General features: G+C 37.3%; 1 protein-coding gene across 1 annotated transcript; it reads left to right on the top strand.

The window, feature by feature from the left end:
* The first annotated feature begins 9,884 nt into the window (after positions 1-9,884).
* On the top strand, positions 9,885-11,554 carry LOC133801850 (uncharacterized acetyltransferase At3g50280-like). The gene has a single exon (XM_062240083.1). It carries the CDS (start codon positions 9,955-9,957, stop codon positions 11,305-11,307), a length of 1,353 nt encoding a protein of 450 aa, XP_062096067.1. The 5' UTR covers positions 9,885-9,954; the 3' UTR covers positions 11,308-11,554.
* Positions 11,555-24,333: the final 12,779 nt, after the last annotated feature.

Below are 24,333 nucleotides of genomic sequence, written 5' to 3'. Positions count from 1 at the left end.
TTTATTTTTCTGTCTTTCTTTTATTTTTGTATGCTTTCGTTTTTGTATTTTATTTGTTTTGGGGTATTGTTACCAGGCTATTTTCGCTTTCGCCTCATGGACATGGTCATCATCCAGGTGTTCTCTTTCCTTACCTTTTTCATTGCTTATTCATTTTGACATTGAGGACACTGTCTGATTTTTGGTTGGGGGTGGTGAGCATGCATTGACTTGCATTTGGTAAATCTTATTGTTACGTCATTAGCATTCATTTGGAAAACATTATTGTCTTGTTGAATTTTTAAGTCAAATTTTCTCAAAATTATCCAAGCATGAGTATAATTTGTTGGTTTGAGTCAGTTTTTACTATGTTTAGTTATTAAGAAGTGATTTTTAGAGTTCTTTTGTGCACTTTCCAAACATGTGATAAATAAATTGGTTGTTAACACAAATAGTTGAGAGAAATTTCAAGGTTAAAGTTTTTCATTTCTTGGTGAGTTGTGAGAGTTGAGAAAACAACTTTTTGAACTTTTATTGATCATTTGAGTTGGTAAAGTCATATCTTTGGAATTTAAAACATGACATTTACTAGAGGGATGTTTTTCATTTAAGAAAAGTCTTTGTAATAAATTTGTGTTGTATTGTATTTGTAATTTCCTTTTTATCTTTGTGTTGTCTCTTGTCAAAAAAAAAATAATGAAAAAAAAGAAATTAAAAAAAAGAAGAAAACAAAAGAAAAAATAATAATAGATAAATGAAAAAGAAAAAAAATGAAAATGAAAAAAAAGAGAACAAGAGCAACACTTCCTTCTATTATTTTGTAGTTGTTGAAAAAAAAACATATATATTTCTATTACTATTATTTTGTGTAATTGTAAAAAAAAATATTATCATTATAGTTCACTTTCTTATTTATCATTGTTAGTTTGTTGTCATTTTGTTCTTGGAGTCTTCTCATGTAAATCCCAAAGGTTGCTTGTCATTTGAATTCCAATAAGTTAATTTGCCTATCTTGTGATCAATGTTTGTTCAAATTGCTTGTCCTAAAAAGTTTATCTTTTCTCATTTGAGCATAAACTGTTACATTCCAACTCCAAAAGTGTAATCATTCCCATACAAATACTTTCAATGCCCGTGAGGAATTTGGAGTTGAGATCTTTATACTTTTGAGATTTTTCGATATTATTTGTGTTATGACTTGTGATAAAAAGAATATGGTTTGGTGCACACACACACAACTCTGAAATCGCAACTATCGTAGCTTAGATAGTAATTTCTGACTTCTTGTTGATAATTTGAAAATGCTTAGATGATTTTGCTTGGTTTGACTTGATTATTCAACTTGACAATTTTCTTTTTCGCTTGAATTGCTAGGGACTAGCAATAAGCTGGTTGGGGGTTGTGATTAGTACTTAAAAATGACATTTTACTAAGCTTAAAGCGTAAATTAAATTAAGTTTAATTAATATTTCCTTAAAATTATTTTGATATATTTCTTTAAGGGAAAATATTAATTTTAATTTAATTTGTATAAAGTATGGTGCATTGTGACATTAATAAAAGCAAAAGAAAAGAAAAAGGAAAAGAGAAAATAATTAAGCTAAAAATGGCATTTTTAAGGAGTATTTAGTTGTTTTGTTCTTAGCAGCTCGCCCAATTGAAGAAGAGGCCCAGGCGCCTGGAGTCCACCATAAGTCTGGCCCTGCCAGGTGTCCGCGCCTCAGCGTGCCACGCGCCCCAGCCGAGCTCCCCTCAACCAACTGCCTCGCGCCACGTAGCAGCTTCACTCCATCAACACATGGCCCAGCAACTTTCCCAAGCTTCCAACGTGACCAAGCCTTCAAGTCTAACGTGACCCCCAACTGCCGATGTAACGCCCTGGATAACCAAGACCGTTACACTGTGTGTTTTAAATAGTGCAAGACTTGCTAATCAAGTCATTTAGACAAAACGTGAATCCAACATCATCAACAGATTAGGAATAAAAGGTTTTGGTCACAAACAGGCTGTTTTCATTTAAAAATGACAGTTTAATACATAGAAACTTAAAACAGGGTTTAGATGACTTAATTATAGCAAATTTCTAGAGTCACAAATAATTCAAGCCACTCTAATGGCAAAAGACACATTTTAGGTTTCCGTCCCTGTACAATCCCTCGACCGTGGCGGCCGAGCAGCTGACAATGTACACCTCGCCCCCAGAGCTCTCCAACTCATGGTTGACTCAGCCTACCCTTGCTTTTACCTGCACCACGTAGCACCCGTGAGCTGAGGCCCAGCAAGAAAGTATGATAATATAGAAAGATCAACATCATTTATCAAATATCCCACAATGCACAACCAGGAATTCAGCATTTCATAACATTTATCTAATCAGTGATAACATACAACAGATTCATAGTTTGTCATCCAAACAGCCAACAAATCATGTTCATAGCACAATACTCACGATCGTAATCAACAGTTTATCACATCATCACATGATATTCAGGGTTAGCGCCCTTAGTCGCACCCTTTATTTAACACACTGTCTTCGGCTCTCTTGGGCCGCCCCCAGTGTAATACTCACTGACTCCGGCCAGCTTAACCGAGCTCAGTGATAAATAAGCTGCCTCAGCTACCAGTGGCTGAGCCGCGCCCTGTGCGCAAGTATTGATTCCGACACTCTTAGGCCGGTTATCGCATGTCCCATGGCATAATAATACCATCTCATGACATGATATACAAATGTAGGGAGCTCTTAGTCCCATTGTGTCCACATGGTTAATCACATTCACATAACAATGCATACAAACATAGGGAACACTTAGTCCCAACCTAGCCACATAATCAGGTGCAGCTTTCTTACCTTTGGCTTTCAAACGAGCTAGTTATAAGCAGTGTTCCTTGAGCGCGATCCGATCCCTAGCTTAGCACCTAGTCACAACCAAGATAAAGGATACCATTAAGAATCTTAAATGAGCTTCTAAACCAAGTTCTAGTCCTCGGAACATTGAACTTCACCAAATATGGTAAAAGACTCAACCCCGAGCACCCTAGGTTAAATTCCCAAGCCTAAAATCTCAAAATCCCATAAGCGCCGTGGCATAGGCCACCCATGCCGCGGCATGGCCCCCAAACAGAACCTCCAAAGGTACAAAAACAGGTAAGGGTCGCGGCATTGCTTGGGCCATGCCGCGGCCCGCCCTCCTTCCTCAGCATGTGACAACTTCGAAGGGCCGCGGCTCACCAAGAACCATGCCGCGGCCCGACCCTTCGAACCCAGAAAAAAACCACCATTTTGAATCTCTAAACCTCACCTAAAGCCATCCTAAAGCCCCCAACTCAAAACCAATTAATAACAACAACATTAGAATGATTTAAACAACATAACCCAACCAAAACTCCAGCCTAAGACTCACCAATATCCCAATTCCAACCTCTGAAATTTCAAACCCACAGAACTCAAAACCAGCCATGAAAACTCTCAAATTCAACCATCAAACTTCAAATTAATCCTTACCTCAGCTGTAGAATCGTTTCTAGCATCCAACCAGCCTCAAGCCCTTCAACTCCTCAGGTTCATATCCCTTTATTCCATCCAAAACTCAAACTTAGAAACTATCTCATTAAAACCCAGAAAATCACATAAGGAAACCTTAAAACTTACCTCAAGTGCTGATGAATCCTTGCTTAACCTCTACCAATTCCTCAATCTTAGACTAGGATTCTTGATGCTTAATTATCCCAGCTCTCCTCTGAGCTTAACCCCAAAAATCCTCAAGAAACAAGTGAAAGAAATGTAAACCGACTGAGAGAAACTCCCTCTGTTTTTCTCTCTTTCTTTTCCCTTCTTTTTCCTTCCTTTTCAGACTTCTCCAATATTCTACAAATCCCACCAACATAAAAGCCTCAGTAATACCTATCTTTAGAAAGCCAAATGACCTTAATGCCCTCCCTTTTATTTCTGACCCTTTAATCCACTTAGGGGCATTTTAGTCATTTTACCCAATTCCCGCTTAATTCCCGAAACCTAACTAATCTCCAAATATATTCCTTGATGTTAAAAATAGACTCCAATATGCTCACTAAATTCCCGTTTATACCCCTAGGCTCACCCCGAGCCGGGTTTAAATCCCCGCCATGACTTTTTCGCTAATTTGCTCACTAGGATCGTCTCAAGTCGCAGATCACAGATATATCCACATAATAATGTGGTCTCAACTTTAGCTTACCAATATATACACAAGTATGCAATTACGCTCTCAATGAGCCAAATTACCATATTACCCTCACAGCAGAGTATATAGCCCCATGCATGCCTTTATCATCATATAATAATATGACCCACATAATCATGCATGTAATCATATAATAACACAGTAAATCAATTATGGCCCTCCCGACCTCCTAATCAAGGTCCTAAACCTTATTAGGAAATTTGGGTCGTTACAGCCGACACCTGTCCACATCCTCTTTGTGACCAACCCGTGCCTTCCCAGCAGGCCATACGTAAAGAACTCCAGCTGAAGCCCAGCTCTTCCTAGGCCCAAATGCAAGAGTTTCAGCTCCCAGTTCCAACGGTCCAAGGCATCTCCAAGGCCCCAACCAGCCGTGCCACGTGTCTTCTTCCCATTGGCTGCGCCTGGTCAAAGCCCACTTCTACCACCAGCCACCTTCAACCCATATTTTGTGGGTATTGGGCCTTGCAAAATTGTCATTTTGAGCTTTAAAACTCATATTTTTTGGTGTCTTTGAAAAAGAATATTTTGACCATACACCAAAATAGCTAAGTTAATATTAATAATAAGATTTGATTTTTCAAAATCATATATTATTATTAATATTTCAGATTTATTTTGTAAACCCCATTTTGTTGTTTAATTTCTTTTTAGTCCTTTTCTCTCTCTATAAATAGGGAATCCTAAGGAAGAGTTGGGAGCTGAAACTCTTGCATTTGGGCCTAGGAAGAGCTGGGCTTCAACTAGAGTTCTTTACGTATGGCCTGCACGGGCTGGTCACAAAGAGGATGCGGACAGGTGTCGGCAGCTGGGGGTCACATTAGACTTGAAGGCTTGGTCATGTTGGAAGCTTGGGAAAGTTGCTGGGCCATGTGTTGATGGAGTGAAGCTGCTACGTGGCGCGAGGCAGTTGGCTGAGGGGAGCTCGGCTGGGACGCGTGGCACGCTGGGCCGTAGACACCTGGCAGGGCCAGACTTGTGCTGGACTCCAGGCGGCTGGGCCTCTTCTTCAATTGGGCCAGCTGCTAAGAACAAAACAACTAAATACTCCTTAAAATGCCATTTTTAGCTTAATTCTTTTCTCTTTTCCTTTTTCTTTTCTTTTGCTTTTATTAATGTCACAATGCACCATACTTTATACAAATTAAATTAAAATTAATATTTTCCCTTAAAGAAATATATCAAAATAATTTTAAGGAAATATTAATTAAAAATTAATTTAATTTATGCTTTAACCTTAGTAAAATGTCATTTTTAAGTACTAATCAGTCAGAAACGACAATGGTGTTTAGTACTGATCGGGAAGCTCTAACTTATCAGTCATGATCGACAATAGTACTGAGCGCTGCTCATATGGAATTGACTTATGAGTCAAGAGCGGCATTAGTGTTCTGACCGCAGGCCGAAATGATTAGATTTAATCAACACGAGCATTAAATGCTTGACCGACCTATTGGTCGAAGAAAACTAAAGCGCTTGGCTAGTCTATAACTAGTTACTCAGAGTTAGGGCTAAAAGGCTCAGGTGACTTGACAGTCACATGGATTAGACAGCAGGACCCCAGAAAGACTTATTAGTTATCTATTCAGGGCACAGGACCCAAGAGAAACTTGTTAGTCATCTAATTAAGGCGCAGGTCCCCAGAATGAATTAATAGGCAAAAATCCCAGACGCAGGATCCCAGAATGATTACATAATCATTTATTATTATTTGTATACATGCAATAATAAGTTTTCTTGTTGCGCCTTGGCTCACGGGTTCTATGTGGTGCAGGTCAAGGGAACGAAAAACTTACCCAGCCTTGAGTGGAGAGCTTAGGTGGTGATGTGTACATATGCGGCCGCTTGACCACCACGGCACAAGGTGTTTCTTAGGGGAACTAAGGTTTAACCCTATTTTTGCCGCTTAGGTCGGCAAATTGTAACTTTTGAACTGTAATGACCATTTTGGATTGTAAACACTTTTACGGGATCCTATGTACAGTTTAATGTTTTAAATAAAATATATCAATTCCTTTTGACTGAGATTTTCACCCTGGCCCATTAATAACACTTAGATGCACATTTATGACCTAATGACTCGTTTAGTGAGTTAAACACTATTTAAAGTACACAGTGTGACGTTCTTGGTTAACCAGGGCGTTACAGAGACCAACCAACCCCAACCACGAACTGTCGCATGCCCAAAAAATGTTTGCCCCGTCAATCCCAAAAGCCACCCTGTCTCACAGCAAAGGTTGCCCTGTCGCCGCCGCTGAGCTGAGGGAGAAAGAGGCGAGAGAAAAAGAGTGAGAAAGCCGAGAGAGAGATGGCCAACTGAATGAGAAAAAGAGAGAAAGAGGAGAGAGTGTAGGTATGGGCTAATGAAGAAGAATATGTTAGGGTTAGGAAACATTATTTATTTATTTTTAATGAAGAGTTGGGAAATATTAAATGAATTCTTTTTTTTTTTTCTTTCTCTTTATAAACATTAAACGACTTACCATTTTTAAGAACATGCTATGGGTGCCCTTAATATTGTTGTGTTATTAAAATAATTTTGCTAGTCATTTCTATAATGTCGAGTGATATATTGTCGACCTTGAATAGCTCATAATAATGGTTATTTTAATTGAACCAAATCCTAATAAATGAACGATATGTTAGGGACTCTCGATATTTACCGATTTTTATTATTGAATTTATTTATTCTCATTCAAAAAATCCATATTTCTTTCTCCTATGTTTAATTATTTTGCAACATTTATGCTATATCTTTGCTAATTTTTGTGTTTAATTTAATCATTGTGGACACAGTGGGCCAATTTACGCAACAATTGACCTATTTATAAAGTAAAATTTAGGCATAATCTACCACATCCAACTTCTCATAGCCAACCTCATCTTCTCGTCGTCTCCCTCCTCTTCCGTTGGTAACCTCGTTTTCTTGTCAAAAACCTAACAAAACTATTGCTAGGCTCATTTTACGTTGTAAGTTCATTGCATTACATCTTCTTCGTTGCACGCACTTAGCTTCATTCCTTGTCCACGACAAGCGTCCACCCTCTCTACCATAGGCATGGAGCTCAAACAATATCAATTTTGTTTTTAGAGTTTTTTTTTTTTTTTTTTTTTTAAAAGTAGTTGCTTTTTAGGGTTTACATAAAACAAGTCATAAAAACATTTAATTTATGGTCTTCAAAATAATAACATTTTATTTATGTTTTATTTTCATTTCTATATTTTTTACTAAATTTAATTTAGATTGTATTATTTAGTTTTGAATTTAATTAAAAATAAATAAATGTACGTAGTTTATATATTTAGAAATAATATTTTTAAAATAAATAATTTTATATATATGGAAAATAAAATATATTTTAATTAAAAATCAGGAACATACTTGTTTATTTATGGCGAATAAAATTTAAGAAAGGACTTAAATATTAGTCATTTTTTAAACTATTTTTATATTAAAACACATTTTAAAATTCAATATATAGGCGGAATATAAATTACAAGACAACTATTTAAGAAATAATAAGTCATTATTTTTGTAAATATTATTTTTTTTTACCCAAATAATGGTAGAAAACCTTTTAAAAAAATAATGGGAGAATAAAAAACATCACAGCCATTTTTATACCAGGCTGAAAAATAGGCATATTATTTTTTATTTGCTCTCAAATTTATTTATAATTACCTTACTATATACATAGCAAATAACAAAATAAAATTGGGTTCAGAGTCATTAACTTAATATATATATATATATATATATATACTGCCAAAAAAAACTTAATGTTTATATGTATAAATAAATAAATAAAACAAATAACCATGAGAAAATGAGTAAAGATCGCTAACTCAACAATATAAATTTATGTGAATATAAATAACAAAAGAGAAATAGGTCCAACCGTGTATATATATATGTAATATATAATAGATGCAAAATAAGAGGAGTCATTATATGTATAATTATCATAGGGGTATAAATGTAATATAAGTTAAAATATTATAATATATTGGGGCATTATATTTGCACCTAAAAATATATAAGTACCCCATTAATTAAAAAAAACTAATTTTTTAAATTACCTTATCCACTTTTTCTCAATATTTTTCTTGTCATTCTAAATTTTTTTTTTTTTGTTAATTTCAATAATTTTATATTATCTTGTTTTCATAATCTTTTTTAAATAATGTATAATTTTTTAGGAAAAAACTCACTTTTGAGAAAATTTTATATATTTTTTGTTAAAGTTTTTATTTTATTTAAATATTAAAAATATATATTATTTATATATAATTTTTAGAATATGAAATGAAAAAAAATTAGAAAAATGTGAGCATAAATTGATAAAAAAAATATTATATATTAATTTTTAATAAAATTGAGTGTTTTAATCAAAATTTTTGGGTGCAAATATAACAAAATAGATATTCTTTTAAAGATGACACATGGCACTAAATTATAGAAAGAGTACAAAAAATAGAACATTATAGAATCTCCTTAGCACTCATCTAATTAATTTATGAGTGTTGCTATTTATCATTATAAATGTTAAATATTATATGATGTGATAATTTATGATTTATTAGCAATAATTATAATAATTTTTAATTTAAAATATGTGGCTCCTAATATTAAATTGCACAAATAATAATATGTCACCTTATTATAATATTTAAGACCATAAGGCCCCTCAAGGATACTCTTAATTTATATTATAAATTCTGACCAATTAAGACGTGTTAACATAGGCATAGCATTACAAGTTTTGACCAAAACAATAAATAAATTAAGTACAACATTGATATTAAATTAGTAACTTTTACTACAAGTTTTGCTGTGATATTCCCATAAATTTTTATTCATAAAGTAATGTTATTAAGTGTTGAAAGAGCCTCATTCTACGTATGCATTACCTATTACTAAAAGGGAAATTTCATATTATATGCATAATAAGTTTGTAAATTTTTTTAATATGTCACCATAATTTATTATCTAAAACATATGACAATTTCAATTTTTTAGACAAAAATACCACTAACATTGAAATTGCATCGAAAAAGCATCGTTTGTGATAATAATCAAGTTTTCATGATTGCATCGAAATAGCATCGATTTGGCATCGAAACACCATCAGCATCGATGTAGCATCGATTTGGCATCGAAACACCATCGGTATCAATGTAGCATCGATGTAGCATCGATTTGGCATCGATGCCGATGGTGTTTCGATGCCAAATCGATGCTACATCGATCCTATTTCGATGTAATCATGAAAACTTGATTATTATCCCAAACGATGTTTTTTTGATGCAATTTCGATGCAAAATCGATGATACATCGATGCCGATGGTGTTTCGATGCCAAATCGATGCTACATCGATGCTATTTCGATGCAATCATGAAAACTTGATTATTATCCCAAACGATGCTTTTTCGATACAATTTCGATATTATAGGTAGTTTTGTCTAAAAAATTAAAATTGTCATATATTTGAGATAGTGAGTTACGGTGGCATATTAAAAAAATTTACAAAGTTATTAGGCATATAATATGAAATTTCCCTACTAAAAAAAAGGGCAACCTCACCAATTCAAGCAAATAAATCATATTTGAAATTGCACTATTTGAATAATAATAAAACCTGAGTCGATTCTAATCCTACGGACAACCAATAAACCATTATATAAAACCCAGAAGAGAGCCCGTTCTAACGATAAGAGCCAAATAGACAGAAAGATAGAGTGAAGATCTGGATCATGATGAAGACTCCCAAAGTTCAACAAATTTCTGAGTGTTTTGTGAAACCTGAGAGTGCCCCAGAAGAATCGAAGCAACCCCTGTATTTGGGTCCATGGGATCTAGTAATGCTGTCCGTCCACTATATCCAAAAGGGTGTTCTCTTCTCCAAACCAAACCAAGATTATGATGATGGAGATTTCATGGAAGCTCTTCTGGCCAAGCTCAAGAACTCCCTCTCTCTCACTCTGGTTCACTTTTACCCGCTTGCAGGCCGTTTCAAGACGCTGCTCCAGTCTGAAAATCCACCTTCGTGTTTGGTTTATGTGGATTGCAGCAATGAAAGCCCCGGAGCCAAATTCATCCATGCAACTCTCGATATGACTGTGTCTGATATTCTGTCACCCACTGATGTGCCTTCGGTTGTCCAATCTTTCTTCGACCATGACCGAGCAGTCAACTACGATGGCCACACAGCGAGCTTGCTTTCCATTCAAGTGACCGAGCTAGTTGATGGGGTCTTCATAGGCTGTTCTATAAACCACGCCATTGCCGATGGAACCTCTTATTGGAACTTCTTCAACATGTGGTCTGAAGTCTTTCGAGGAACTACAACTATCTCTCGTCCGCCCATTTTCAAGCGCTGGTTTCCTGAAGGTCACGGCCCAAAAATCAGCCTCCCTTACGCGCACCCTGACGAGTTTGTTGACCGATTCGAAGCACCCGAACTGAGAGAGAGGGTCTTCCACTTCTCGATGGAATCATTAGCAAAACTCAAAGCGAAAGCCAATGCAGAGTACAACACAACCAAAATCTCCTCCTTCCAATCCTTGTCTGCACTTATTTGGAGGTGCATAACTAGGGCGCGTAATCTTCCACCAGAACAAATTACCAATTGTAGATTGGCAGCCAATAACAGGGCACGATTGGATCCACCCATTTCAGAAAATTACTTTGGGAATGCCATTTATCCAATAAGAGGATTTACCACGGTTGGTGAGTTACTGGAGCATGATCTCGGATGGGTTGCGTGGAAGTTGCATGAGGCTGTGAGCAACCATAACGACAAGAGAATTCGAGGGTTGATGGAGGATTGGCTTGAGACTCGGCGTGTGTTTCAACTCGGTCAGCTTGTTGACCCTTTCAGTGTGCTGATGGGGAGTTCGGCTAGATTTAATAAGTATGGGATTGATTTTGGGATGGGGAAGGCAGTGGCTCTCCGCAGTGGCTTTGGGAACAAGATGAGTGGGAAAGTGTCGTGCTACCCCGGACACGAAGGAGGTGGAAGTATTGATTTGGAGATATGCCTTCCGCCGGCTACTATGTGTGCTCTTGAGTCTGACCCTGAGTTCATGGAACCCATTAATTATTGAGAAATGGTATGGGGCACTACGGGTATCCATTAACAAGAGGTATAATACTGTTATTGGTACAATTCAATAATGTGTCTCACATATAATATTTGAATTTAATAAGTATTATAAGGTATTGTTATTTAACCATAGGTGTCACCTTATTGGACACCTTAAGAAGATGCGAAATAGTTGATAATTTTGCAAAATAGACAAAGGAGATCTGAGAGAGAATCAAAATGGAGACTAAGTTTTCATTATGTCAAAAAAGATGAAAATAAGAGTACAAGAGCAACAAAATATATAGCCAAAATAATGAGAGACTAAAAGACTAAACTACCCTTACATATTAATAAAATTTATATTATTAACATCCCCCTCAAACTCACGATGCATTTGCATGAAGCATCGAGAGTTTGCTAACTAAGAAACGAAAACGAGAAATAGTATGAGCTTTCGTAAACAAGTCGGCAATCTGCATAGCAGAAGTGACAAATGGTAAAGTGATGGTCCCATTCTGATAGTGGTGACGATAAGATGACAATCTATCTCAATATGTTTCGTGCGCTCATGAAAAACGAAGTTGCGAGTAATATGAATAGCACTAACATTGTCACAATGCATCGGAGTGGGATCTGAGAGAATAACACCCATATCAGCAAGTAACCAACGCAACCAAACAATTTCAGCGGTAATGGAGGCCATGACACGATATTCTGCTTCTGTAGACAATCGAGAGACAACAGTCTATTTTTTACTCTTCCAAGAAATAAGAGAATCTCCGAAAAATATACAAAAACCAGTGGTAGATTTTCAATCAGTACAATCACCACCCCAATCTGCATCTGAGTAGGCACGTAACTCTAAAGTAGACGTAGATGGAAAAAGCAGACTCTGAAATTGACTTCCCTGAAGATATCGAAGAATACGAAGCACAACTGCCCAATGAACGGTAGTGGGAGATGCAACAAACTGACTGACAATGTGAACTGCATAAGCGATGCTTGGCCTGGTGATAGTAAGGCACACTAAGCTACCAACCAGAGTGCGATATAGAGAGGGATCTGACAAGGCAACACCATCAGATGAAGAATACCTGACATTAAGCTCAAGAGGGGTGTCCGATGTAATAGAGTAGAAAGGTATATGCTCAAGAAACACAACATGACGAGAAACATAGAGTTTTTGACTAATAGAATCATAACATTGATATCATTTTTTACCTTCACCATAACCAAGAAATACACAAAGAGCGGAACGAGAAGTAAGCTTACTACGTTCAACATGAGGACGGAGAACAAAATATGTGGAACCAAAGACTCTCAATGAAGAATAATCAGAAGCGTGACCATAAAGTTTTTCAAAGGGAGACAGACCTGAAGTGACAGATGACGGAATTCTATTGATTGAATGAACTGCAGTAAGAGCATCACCAACGCAACGTGATTACCCCATATATATGGGTTGGTGTGCAGATTTCGCTCCAACCAAACTGTATACTTTACTGCATTTAGCCGTCTGTCAACAGTGACACGACATATATGTCGTGCACTGTTCACACGACAAAATATATATTTTTAATATATATGTTTTATATATTTTTTTAAAAGATATATATATATAAATAAACATATGAGTATTATTTGAGTCTATATTTTATGTTGGGTTTTTTAAATTATAAATGCATATATAATTTAATTTTCCAAATAAAATTTCAAATATTTCATTTTTAATTTTTTACATAATTTATTTTAATTTGTGTGAAAATTCTTACTCTACACTATAAGAAAATAAAGTGATAAAATAATATAATAATAAAAAATATATTTTTTTGTGTAATTTTTGGTGTTATGGTTGGAATGAAAAAAAATATGGTGCTAAGATTATTTAGTTTTGGTGTTGATGCAACACCATATATGGAGTTATGGGTTGGAGATACTCTAACTAGAGAAACATATTTTTTGTATTTAAAATTTAAAAATTGTTTTTCGAATACCCCGTTTAACATTGTTTTAGAAAATAAATTTTAAAACTTAAATTAAGAAATAAACAATTTTTTTTTTAAAACAACAAAAATTTGATTTCAAATTATATCGTTATTCTAAAATCAATTTATTTCTCCTTATTTTATCTCACATTACTTTCTCTTTATTTATTTTTTATCTTATTACTTTCTCTTTCGCCATTTTCTCTATTCTTATTTTCTATATTCTGATTCTCGCTCTCATCACTTTCTCTACTTCTCATTTTCTCTCTCATCCTTACTACATGATCATTTTCCATCTCTCACTATTTTCTTTATCATCACTTTCTTTCCTCACTTCTTTATCTTCACTTATTTTCTAGTCATTTTATCTCTTATTTTTTCTCGTATAAGATTTTCTCTTCTCACTTTCTCCTTCATCACTTTCTTATTGCTTCTAATTTTCTCTCATTACTTTCCCTCTTTATTTTTCATCAATTTTTCTTTCACATTATTTTAATTATTTCATTATTTATTATAAACTTTTATAAGATTTTTCTCTTTGTAAATATGTTTATTAATTTTTATTTATGATTTACAAAAATATAAATAAATAAAATATTTTTATAAAACATTAACCAAACACAACTTATATTTTAAAAATTACAAAGATTATTTTCTATTTTCATTTTTTTTAAACGCAACTTTAAAAATAAAATACAATAAACACGGTCAAATAGGCCTCAAGTTCTCAACTTTTTTTTTTGTTTTTTACTTGCAGTAGAGAATCAACTGTCCCAATTTTAGAAACCTCATTTATTATTTAACTGGTTTATATTAAGCCTCCTCCAAATCCTCTCTGACACATTAATATCAATATTCTCTCACCAAAAATTATAATGGTCTTAATTAAAAGTTAATTTTTTATTTTATTTTAAATTTAACATCTTCATTTGACGTTTACACAACCACATTTTTCTTTTATTTTTTAAATCAAATTTTCTTTCTTGCTAATTTTTTGCAGAATTAAGTGTTTCTATTCTTTTCTTTGCTCCTATTTTATTATTAGGGTATATTAACATTAATTAATAATTTTGAATGATATAATATTTTCTTAATTATTACTTATAAAATTATAATTGTACATACATAGGCTGTATAGTTCTACTGGGAATTTGAAGGTAGCCATTTTTTAAGAGATCTTTAAGTATTTGGTTCTGTGAAATTTACTATTTCAGAAGGCTAGAATTATATTTGCTTGAGTTAAATTTTTAATTTAGTTATAATGTCTTCTAGTTAGATTTTAGTTTTATTCTATATTGTAGTACGTAAATTCTATAAGAAATAATCTATTTAATAAATAATTTGAAAAAAACCAAACAAAAAAATAATCATTTAAAACGAAAGAATTCATAATAATGAACTTAGTTTTTTTTATTAGTAACGAACTTGTTGACGCATTTTTTCGCTAATAGTAGATTAATAAATTCAATAGGAAAGATATTAGTGCTCTTTTCTAAACAATACTGAATTATGTAAACAACTTCTCACACTCGCAATTTTACATGGTTCAGTGGTTAAAATCCACCTAGTCCACAAGACAATGTTATTACTCTCTCACAATTTTTGCAGAGTTCTGTATTACAAAAAGCCGTCAATTTCCCTGTCAATTATCCTTAGTATTTATAGTGGAATTTCCTGGATAAATTTGGATTACCGTGTGCATAAATATAGTAAACATTTAATCAAGATAATTCTCACTTACATAGGGATAAGATTGCCTATGAGAATTACTCTCGTTATCTCGAGCAATAAATGTACAATACAACCTGGACATTAATGAGCGTATAAAGAGCCTCCAAGTCTTTCAGAATCCTTCACTGTGTGTAGGTTTCCACGAGCTGAACATCTTTATCGAGCTGGAGATTGAAGAGTGTATGAACTTTAGTTCGGAATAAGTTCAGAGCACCCTAATGGTGATATGGCCATTACATGTCTCGAACTGAATCATTGTCTTGTGAGGCAGCCTGAAAATTATCTGCATGTCGTACTGCCGAGTCCTAACTCGAGTTGCTCATATCATCATTAGCTAGATGTTATACTCGCCTACTTTTTCCATGTTCTTATCTACTGACTATACCCCTAGATAAGTGGTTGAATCCATGCTAATTTTTAGGGTACAACATTTTCTCCTCCAAGCTCCTACTCGTGTTCGACGTCATCATTTTCTGACATGCACAGTAGGGGATTTTAGGCTTCTGTCATGTGGAATCGTGTTTTCCCACTACTCAAGTATTGAACACGTGGTCGTTTATAATTGGCATTTGTTCGGGTTTTGAGGACTGTGAAAAATATCCTACCAACTTTTTGTCATCGCATGGGTCATTCGATCTTGGCCTTTGGATCGCGGGCTAACCCGATCGGATGGCCCAGATTAATTCTTAAAGCTTACGTATCAATAGGGAGATCAGACCTGAACCTCAACATTTTCGAATTCAAAAACATTCCATTCAGAAACAAAACTTACCTTTTTCTTTCAAACATTTTTCAAAGACCTTCATTACTCTTCCATTTTTTAGAAGCTCTCAAGCTCCCGCCTTTGGAAGCACCAACATTCTAATCGTATAAACTGTAAGTATCTCTTGATCTGTTTTGAATCTTTCACTCTTTATTATCCAATGAGTTCTTTTTACTTTGAAAAATATTTTTTACTTTCAGTACCATTTCGTGTTCTAGCCATGTCTGAGTTTAATAGTGATTGGTTTAGGCTATAAGAACGATATTAGACTTGTTTAGAAATAAGGTGTTTGAAAACTAGGCAATTTTTTTGGGTTTTGTAAGGAAACCGTTGTTGATGATTCGATTAAGATAAATGTTTGGATGTAAAAGTTGAGAGGTCTTAAGTTTGGCCCTGGGAAGCTTAAGGGTTACGACTCCTTAAGTGGTTTTGCATTAAACCGCTTTCAAAAGAAAAGTAGTGCGTCTGACACGCGAATCCTAAAGTATCTGGGAGTTTCCCAAGTCCATAGCGCGTGGCCTAGGATTGTGCGTGGAAACACACGATGATGCTAGGACATAGCTTAGCTCGTGTAGATTTTGGATCATCATAGGCCACAAATAAACCACACTCAAACCCTTGGGTCACCGTACCTTTATCGTCGTAGCTAGGCATTATTTTAGGTCGCCACTAATAGGCCGCTTTGTCGTTAGGCAAGCTAGATCATGGCCCCACCAAAGAAAATGTCGCAAGCTCCTGTACCCAAAATAAGAATAAAGGCAAGCAGATCTCGTCTGAATGACCTATACCTCACTTCGGCCTAGTGGTGGAAAGGGAGATTGTTGTCAACCTTGACACCTTTTACGAGGTTGAGTACATCGTATCATGAATAACGACTCAGGGGAAGGTGAACAAGATACTGCTGAGCCATGGGATCGAGATGGGGATTGAGGGCCTTATCGCCCGACTTCCGTTGGAAGGAGAGTGGAGCTGCGCCCCACTGCAAGATGACTTCGGGGATTGGAGTGATGAGCACCTGAAAGCAGATGTTTTCCTTCCCTTGGACCAAGAGTTCGTAGATTTCTTGAACTACATCAAACTGGCTCCATTCCAGCTCCCCCTAAACATGTATCGACTTTTCCCAGGGTTAAAATATTTGTTTTTGAGGAACAAGTGGGAGGTCCCTACTCCGGGTTATATTATGTACTTATTCTGCCTCAAAGCTAGCCCTAATCAGAAAGGACGAGGTGACGATTTCTACTACCTCACTCGTTTCCACAACACAGCTTCCGTCATCGACCTCCCCAGCCACCCAAATGACTATAAAGATCATTTCTTTAAGTTGAATGGGTTCAAGAACTGCACTCACCAATACTTCAACTGTCCTCGTAAGTCTCCTAACTTTCTGAACTCTATACATGAATTCCCTTATTATTTTTTATTATGTTTAATCCTCCTGACTAAGTTCGTTATTTGTGCTCCTTTATTCAAGAGGAAAGGGTGATCTGAGACCCTTGGATGTCAGTACGAGACGTTGTCCCATCTTCCTTCAAAGGAGAAAGAGTTTCGAAAGGTAGTGAACAATGCTACCATGGTGGCCTATATTCTGATCCGACACTGGATATCAGAACCCAGGGTCCACCTTCCATGCTTCTTGAGCTTCCCCTCCTCAAGAAGTCATGCCCTCCATTGAAGACACTGACCAGGAAGAAGATGTGGCGCCACTGGTGCGCAAGAGAAGAGTTCCTGAGGATGGGTAGCATCTTCACGCAGACCGAGTTGAGTCCAGGGCAGCAGCCGCCACTTATGTCCAAGGTAACCCAAATAGAGAACTAGAATGTATTGTTGGTAGTTTTAGACTAATTTGATTCAATCCCCATCAGCTCGTGAGTCGACATCCTATTGACCCGGACCTAAACATAACTCTCCTCCAATGTGTGGATCATATGGTGTTACGCTATGACCATAGCTACCCTAGATGCACCATTGTGGTATACAATACCCTCCATTTTAGGTCCACCATTTTTTAGGATTATGATACGAATTGTAGGACATGGCCTTCCTCACATCAGGGTGTATTCTCCCCTAGTTTTAGGTAATCCGTAGATGAATCCAGCTCAGAAGAAGAGCCTGAACCCCTTAGGACCCAGGGTGTAATAATTCTAGAGTCCCTCCCCCCCACCTCCGGTAGTCCAGGAGTTATAGGTTTTACCCAATCTGGTTCATAACCCTGAGTTGATCGTAATAGATTCCTCCTCTAGTTTTGAGGGTAGGGTTCTTACTTTGTTCTTTTCTTTGCATTATTTTGACTAGATATTCCTTATATCTGAATCCTCTGCTCGTTTCTTTGCAGGTGAATGGATTGATTTTCCAGATGCCTCGGGTTTAAAGGGTGCCTTCAAGGCTTATGGGGCTGGAGCTGGGCTCGTAGTTAAAAGGCCTAGACTACCAAAGAAACATGCCTCCAAGACTAGAACCTCCATCGAGTCTTCTGTCAAAGATCAAGGTGCCAGCTCCACCCGGGAGCAGCAACATGAGACTCAACCCCCAGCCCTGGTAGTCCAGGAGTTAGAGGTTTTACCCAATCTGGTTCATAACCTTGAGTTGATCGTAATAGATTCCTCCCCTAGTTTGGAGGGTAAGGTTCTTTCTTTGTATTATTTTGACTAACTATTCCTTGTATATAAATCCTCTGCTCGCTCCTTTGCATGTGAATAGATGGATTTTCTGGATGCCTCGGGTTTAAAGGGTGCCTTCAAGGCTTGTGGGGCCGGAGTTGGGCTTGTAATAAAAAGGCATAGACTTCCAAAGAAACATGCCTCCAAGACTGGAACTTCCACCGAGTCTTCTGTTAAAGATAAAGGTGTCAGCTCCACCCGGCAGCAGCAACAACAGACTCAACCCCCAACCCTGGTAATAGCAGTCACTGTCCTTGAGGTTCCTCCTCCCATCCCTCGACATATACCTGCCCTGGTTCCTTAAGTGTTTTAGGGGGAGGCTCCCTCCGCTCAGATCCCTGTAAAGCCACTCGAGCTGGAAAGGATCCCCAAAGCGTTCTGAGGGACTGTATACGAGATGGCGGGCCATATGGTGGGCCATGCATATAGAGCCAATGTCAAGGACTTGAGGGCCATGGAGGAGCATACTCCCAAAGATGTTCTCGATTCCTCCATGGGAATGAACCTCACTGTGAGCCATCTTGGTTGCATCCAAGATTTTTCCCACCTAATTGCGTTATACCTGTTAGGAATCAGGCCTCAGGCCTGGTGGTATCCAGGAGTTTATTCTTCTTAATAGCATTGTACCTGTTAAGAATCAGGCCTCAGACCTTGTTATATCCATGGTTTCCTAGTTGTCTTCTAGGTTTTGTTTTGTCTTATAAATTTCCCAACTTAGTTTGTATTCAGAGTTATTTTGAAAATCTGAGCTTTATACCGTTGAATAAATAATTTTTCCAAATTCTAAGTTTTAAACTTTATCCGAATATGCTAAACTCTTTTAAAAACTCTCTTCGGTTATGTGCCCCCCAAGAGACCAGAACTTATAAATGTTCTATGTCACTTTTACAAAATGAGCACATGATTCTTTAGAATAATAAGATGACAATATTGACTACGTTAAAATCCAATTGTTATTAAAATGAAGTGACTTTTATATATAAGCCTTACATGGAACAATAATACTAGAAACATTAAATAAAACTAAATTATTGATAGTACTTTTTAAGGTGTATGGCATTCCAGGTCAATGGAACTATTTCTCCATTTAACCGAGCTAGCTTAAAGGTCCCTTCATGTAGATTCTCCACGATCCGGTATGGTCATTCCCACTTCGTTCCTAACACACCATCCTTAGGATCTTTACTTTCCAAAAACACTCTCTAGAGAACTAAATCTCTAAGTCCAAGTCTGCATCCTTTTACCTTCAAGTTGAAGTAACCAGTGATTTTCTGCTGATAATGGGCGAGTTAAAATTGTAATGCTTCTCATTTTTTCTCAATCAGATCAAGGGATGCACAAAGTAGCTCGTGTTTTTTATCTTGATCAAAGGTGTTATGTCTATGGGTCATCACCAGTGCCTCAATCGGGAGCATAGCCTCACTTCCAAAGGTCAGAGAGAAGGGGGTATGTCTTGTGCATGTGCGATGTGAGGTTCTATTGGCCAGAGTACTTGTGGGAGCTACTCAGGCCATAATCCCTTGGCTTCATCTAACCACTTCTTTAAGCTCACCTTTATGGTTTTGTTTATAGCCTCGACCTGCCCATTAGCCTGCTAGTATGCTACCGACGAAAAACTCTTAGTTATGTTGTATTTTTCACAAAAGTTTGTGAAGAGATCACTATTGAACTGAGTTTCATTGTCAGACACGATCTTCTTTGGAAGCCCAAATCGACATATGATATTCTTTACGACTAAATCTAGGATTTTCTTTGAGGTTATGGTTGCCAGAGGCTCGGCCTCAACCCACTTCGTGACGTAGTCGATGGTGACAATAGTATAATGAATTCCTCCTTTTCCTGTTGGCAAAGAACCAATCAAGTCGATCCCCCAAACTGCAAACAGCCAAGGGGATGAGATCATGGTTAAATTAATAGGCATTACTCAGGCAATTGTGGCAAAGTGTTGCATTTGTCACATTTATGCACATATGAGATCGAATCCTTTGTCAACATAGGCAAAAAATAGCAATGTCTCAGTACCTTCACATCCATGTTTTTCCCCCAACATGGTATCTGTAGATGACTTCGTGTATTTCTTGCAAGATATTTCATGCTTCCTCAGGCATAACACATCATAGGAAGGGTAGCGAATGCCCTCGTCGATATAGAGTCCCTTCATCCATAACATACTGCAGAGTTTGATATAGAAACTTTCTTCTGCCCTTTCGATCGTCACGTAACTTACCAGTTGTGAGGTATTCCACTATCGGGGTCATCCCGGTCGGTTTTATGTCAATCATTCTGTAACGACCCAAAAATCACTATTAAGGTTTAAGGACCTTGATTGGTGTGTCAGGAGGGCATGTCGGGAATTATGTGTGATTTTATTAGTTAAATGCATGGTTATGATTTAAAGCATGTTATTTGACTATTTATTTATCTGAGATGCATGACTATGTGTATTAGTATGCATGTAGGCCCTGATTGTGTTTGAAGGGCATAATTGTAATTTTGGCCATGATTGGGCACAGCTGTATTGAAATGTGATAAATGTATTCTGTGAATTGTACCACGTGAGTGTGGTGTTATTATTGTGATACACGTGCCGAGACGGTCCTAGAGAGAGCAAATTAACTTAAGAGTCACAATGGGATTTCTGTACCCGGCTCGGGAGGAGCCTAGGGGTACCTTGGGAATTTTATGGTTAAGTTGAGATTTAGCGGGTAATGGTTATTGGAGATTTAGTAACCTGGGTAACCATTAGTTACTGTTGAGAGTAACAAGTTCTAGGTAGAAAATGGTAGAAATGAAATAGAAGTAAAAGGACTTAAGTGCCCTTGAGGTTTAGTTAGGAAAGGATAGGAAAGGAGGGGTAAAATGGTCATTTGGCTGGGAATTTGATATATGGCAGCTGGGTATTAAGGGGTACATGGTTTGGGGCTTGGTCATTTGATGCTTTGATAAATTGAAGAGAAGAAAAAGGAGAAGGAAAAGCTAGGGCATGAAGAAGAAGAAGATGAGTGGAGGAGCTGAAATTGGAGACTTAGAGGATGAAGGAAGCTTAGGGTTGGATTCTCTACTTAAGGTGTTAAGCTAGGGCTCGAGGATCGGATCGTGCTCAAGGAGTCAGGTGATCTAAGCTATTGAATGGACAGGTAAGAAAACTATAACACCCGTAGGATAGGGCGTGGGCCCATAATGTGATTGCGGGGCACAGCCCTATATTGCATGATGAGATGATTGCCGAGCACGGCCCTATATTGCATTACATGTTAGGGTGCAGATTTAAATGAATTGATATTTGTTTGAATGTTGTTTGATTTATGCTATATATGATTATAGTGAAATGGACGGCTATGGCCGAGGGCGGCAAGGTCGAGAACGGCAGCGGGGCCGGAAGTAACACTTAGCACATGGGATGCTTATAGCCAGGGTAGGACCCAGAGGATAAGTGTGAGATCCTTACGGTGAGGACCGAGACCCCAGGCTGTGGTAAGGGTTCTGGGGCGGCATGGCCGTGTTTGCTTAGTCTAATGATTGACTTGTTTATCTGTGGATTATCTGATATGATAAACTGTATAAATTGCATATGTTAGGTTCTGCATGAGTTTTCTTGCTGGGCTTCGGCTCACGGGTGCTCTGTGTTGCAGGTAAGGGCAATGACTGAGTCAACCAACTATGAGTACGGAGAGCGTGAAGCGACGCGTACATGTTTGGCCTGCCCGACTGCTTTGGTTGGGGGTTTATTCGAAAATGGCTGTAATAATCTATGATTTTTATAACTGATCAATTGTAAACTTATTTTTAGATGTAAACAGTTTTCAAACCTTACTTTGGGATCCCAAGTGTTTATTACTAGAAGTTTTTAATGAAACGACGCATTTTCAAAGATTACAGCCTTAACTTTTAATTAGTCACACTTTCGCTTCAAAACCTCGGTTAGCGAGATCATTGCACACTGTTTTGTCTTAAAACTCACGTAGTAACGGCTCTAAGGAAGTAGGGCGTTACACATTCTGACCACAACTAATTATGCTATTATGCTTGATTTTTGCAAGAACTCCATAGGAACTAAGTTCAGTGTATCCGCCTCTTCTGTCGTAGCAAGTCGAGCCAAAACATCAACATTGGAATTTTGTTCGTGGGGTACTTTTTCAACGGAGCTGAACTCCAATTCAGACAAATCGCCCTTAAACTTGGCTAAGTAAGTCGCCATCTTGATACTCCCCCAGTATATGATTGACCATGAGCTGGGAATCATTATAACATTGGATCACCTTTGCTTTTAGCTCTTTCGCTACCCTTATTCCTGCCAATAGGGCTTCGTACTCGGCTTCATTGTTGGAAGCTGGGAATCCGAACCTAAGAGCTGTATAGAATCAATGCCCTTTAGGTGAGATTAAAATTATCCCAGCTTCTGATCCGTTTTCGTTAGAGGATCCATCAACGAAGATTTTCCATAACTCTTACACCGGTTCTCTCAACGACTCGTTCTGAAAGCATGTGCACTCGGCCATGAAGTCAACGAGGGTTTGACTCTTGATTGTTGATCATGGCATATACAATATCTCAAACTGGCCCTCTTTAGTAGACGTCCCGACATTTCAGGCTTTTTCAAGACCTGCCTTAAAGGTTGGTCGGTTAAGACGTGGATGGTGTGGGACTGAAAGTACGGTCTAAGCTTCCTTGAAGCCAAAATAAGACAAAACACGAGCTTTTCTATTAATGGATATCGGGACTCAGCTTGGAGAATTCTTTTACTTACGTAGTACACTAGTTTTTGCACCTGATTCTCATCTCGAACTAACACAGCGCTGATCGCATTTTCTGTCACAGCTAGATATAGAAGTAAACATTCTCCAGATACTGATTTTGATAGTACGGGGGCTTCAGCTAGGTGAGCTTTCAGGTCATGAAACGCCTGTTCACATTCTTCGGTCCACTTGAACTTTTTGTTTCCTCTAAGCAAGTTGTAAAATGGGAGACACTTGTCAGTAAGTTTTGAAATGAAGCAGTTTAGGGCTGCCACTTTTCCAGTTAAACTTTGCACCTCCTTATGCGACCTAGGCGAAGGCATTTCAAAAAACGATATGATTTTCTCTAGATTTGCCTCTATCCCCCCTTTTGTTGACTACAAACCCTATAAACTTTCCTGACGAAACTCCAAAAGTGCACTTCTGAGGATTTAACTTCATGTCGTACCTCCTTAGTACGCCAAAACACTCTTCCAGGTCAGACACATGGTTACTGACAATCTTTGATTTAACAAACATATCAAAGACATACACCTCCATGTTTTCCCCGATCTGGCTAACAAAACTTTTGTTGACTAATCGTTGGTACGTTGCACCAACATTCTTTATCCCGAATGGCATAACTTTGTAGCAGTATATGTTATGCTCAGTCATGAAGCTGGTATGCTCTTGGTCTGTAGGGTTCATCATGATTTGGTTATATCCAGAATATGTGTCCAGGAAAGACATGAGCTCGTGATCGGCTGTCGCGTCTACCAACTGATGAATTTTAGGTAATGGGAAACAGTCCTTAGGACCAGATTTGCTGAGATCATGTAGGTTATCCATTTCCCGTTTGGCTTCGGGACCAGAACAGGGTTAGCATCCTAGGTCGGATATTTTTCTTCCCTGATAAATCTGCATTGAAGTAGGCGAGCTACTTCTTCTTCTAAAGCTTACAATCGTTCTCTCCCTAAAAGCCTTCATTTTTGGGACTTTGTATGCACATTGTTGTCCAAGTTCAAAGTATGCATTATTACACTCGGAGTGATTCCTACCATATCTTTGTGCGACCAAGTGAAGACGTCTAGGTTCTCTCTCAAGAATTCGACAAACTCTTTCTTCCTTTCAGCTCCTAGTTTTTTCCCAACTTTTACAACTCTTGAAGGTGTTTCTGGAACGATATTGATTTCC

The sequence above is a fragment of the Humulus lupulus genome, chromosome 9, assembly GCF_963169125.1.
Source record: "Humulus lupulus chromosome 9, drHumLupu1.1, whole genome shotgun sequence".
NCBI classification, from domain to species: domain Eukaryota; kingdom Viridiplantae; phylum Streptophyta; class Magnoliopsida; order Rosales; family Cannabaceae; genus Humulus; species Humulus lupulus.
Note: the sequence above shows the minus strand (reverse complement) of the source record. Positions and strands in the feature narration are given on the sequence as shown.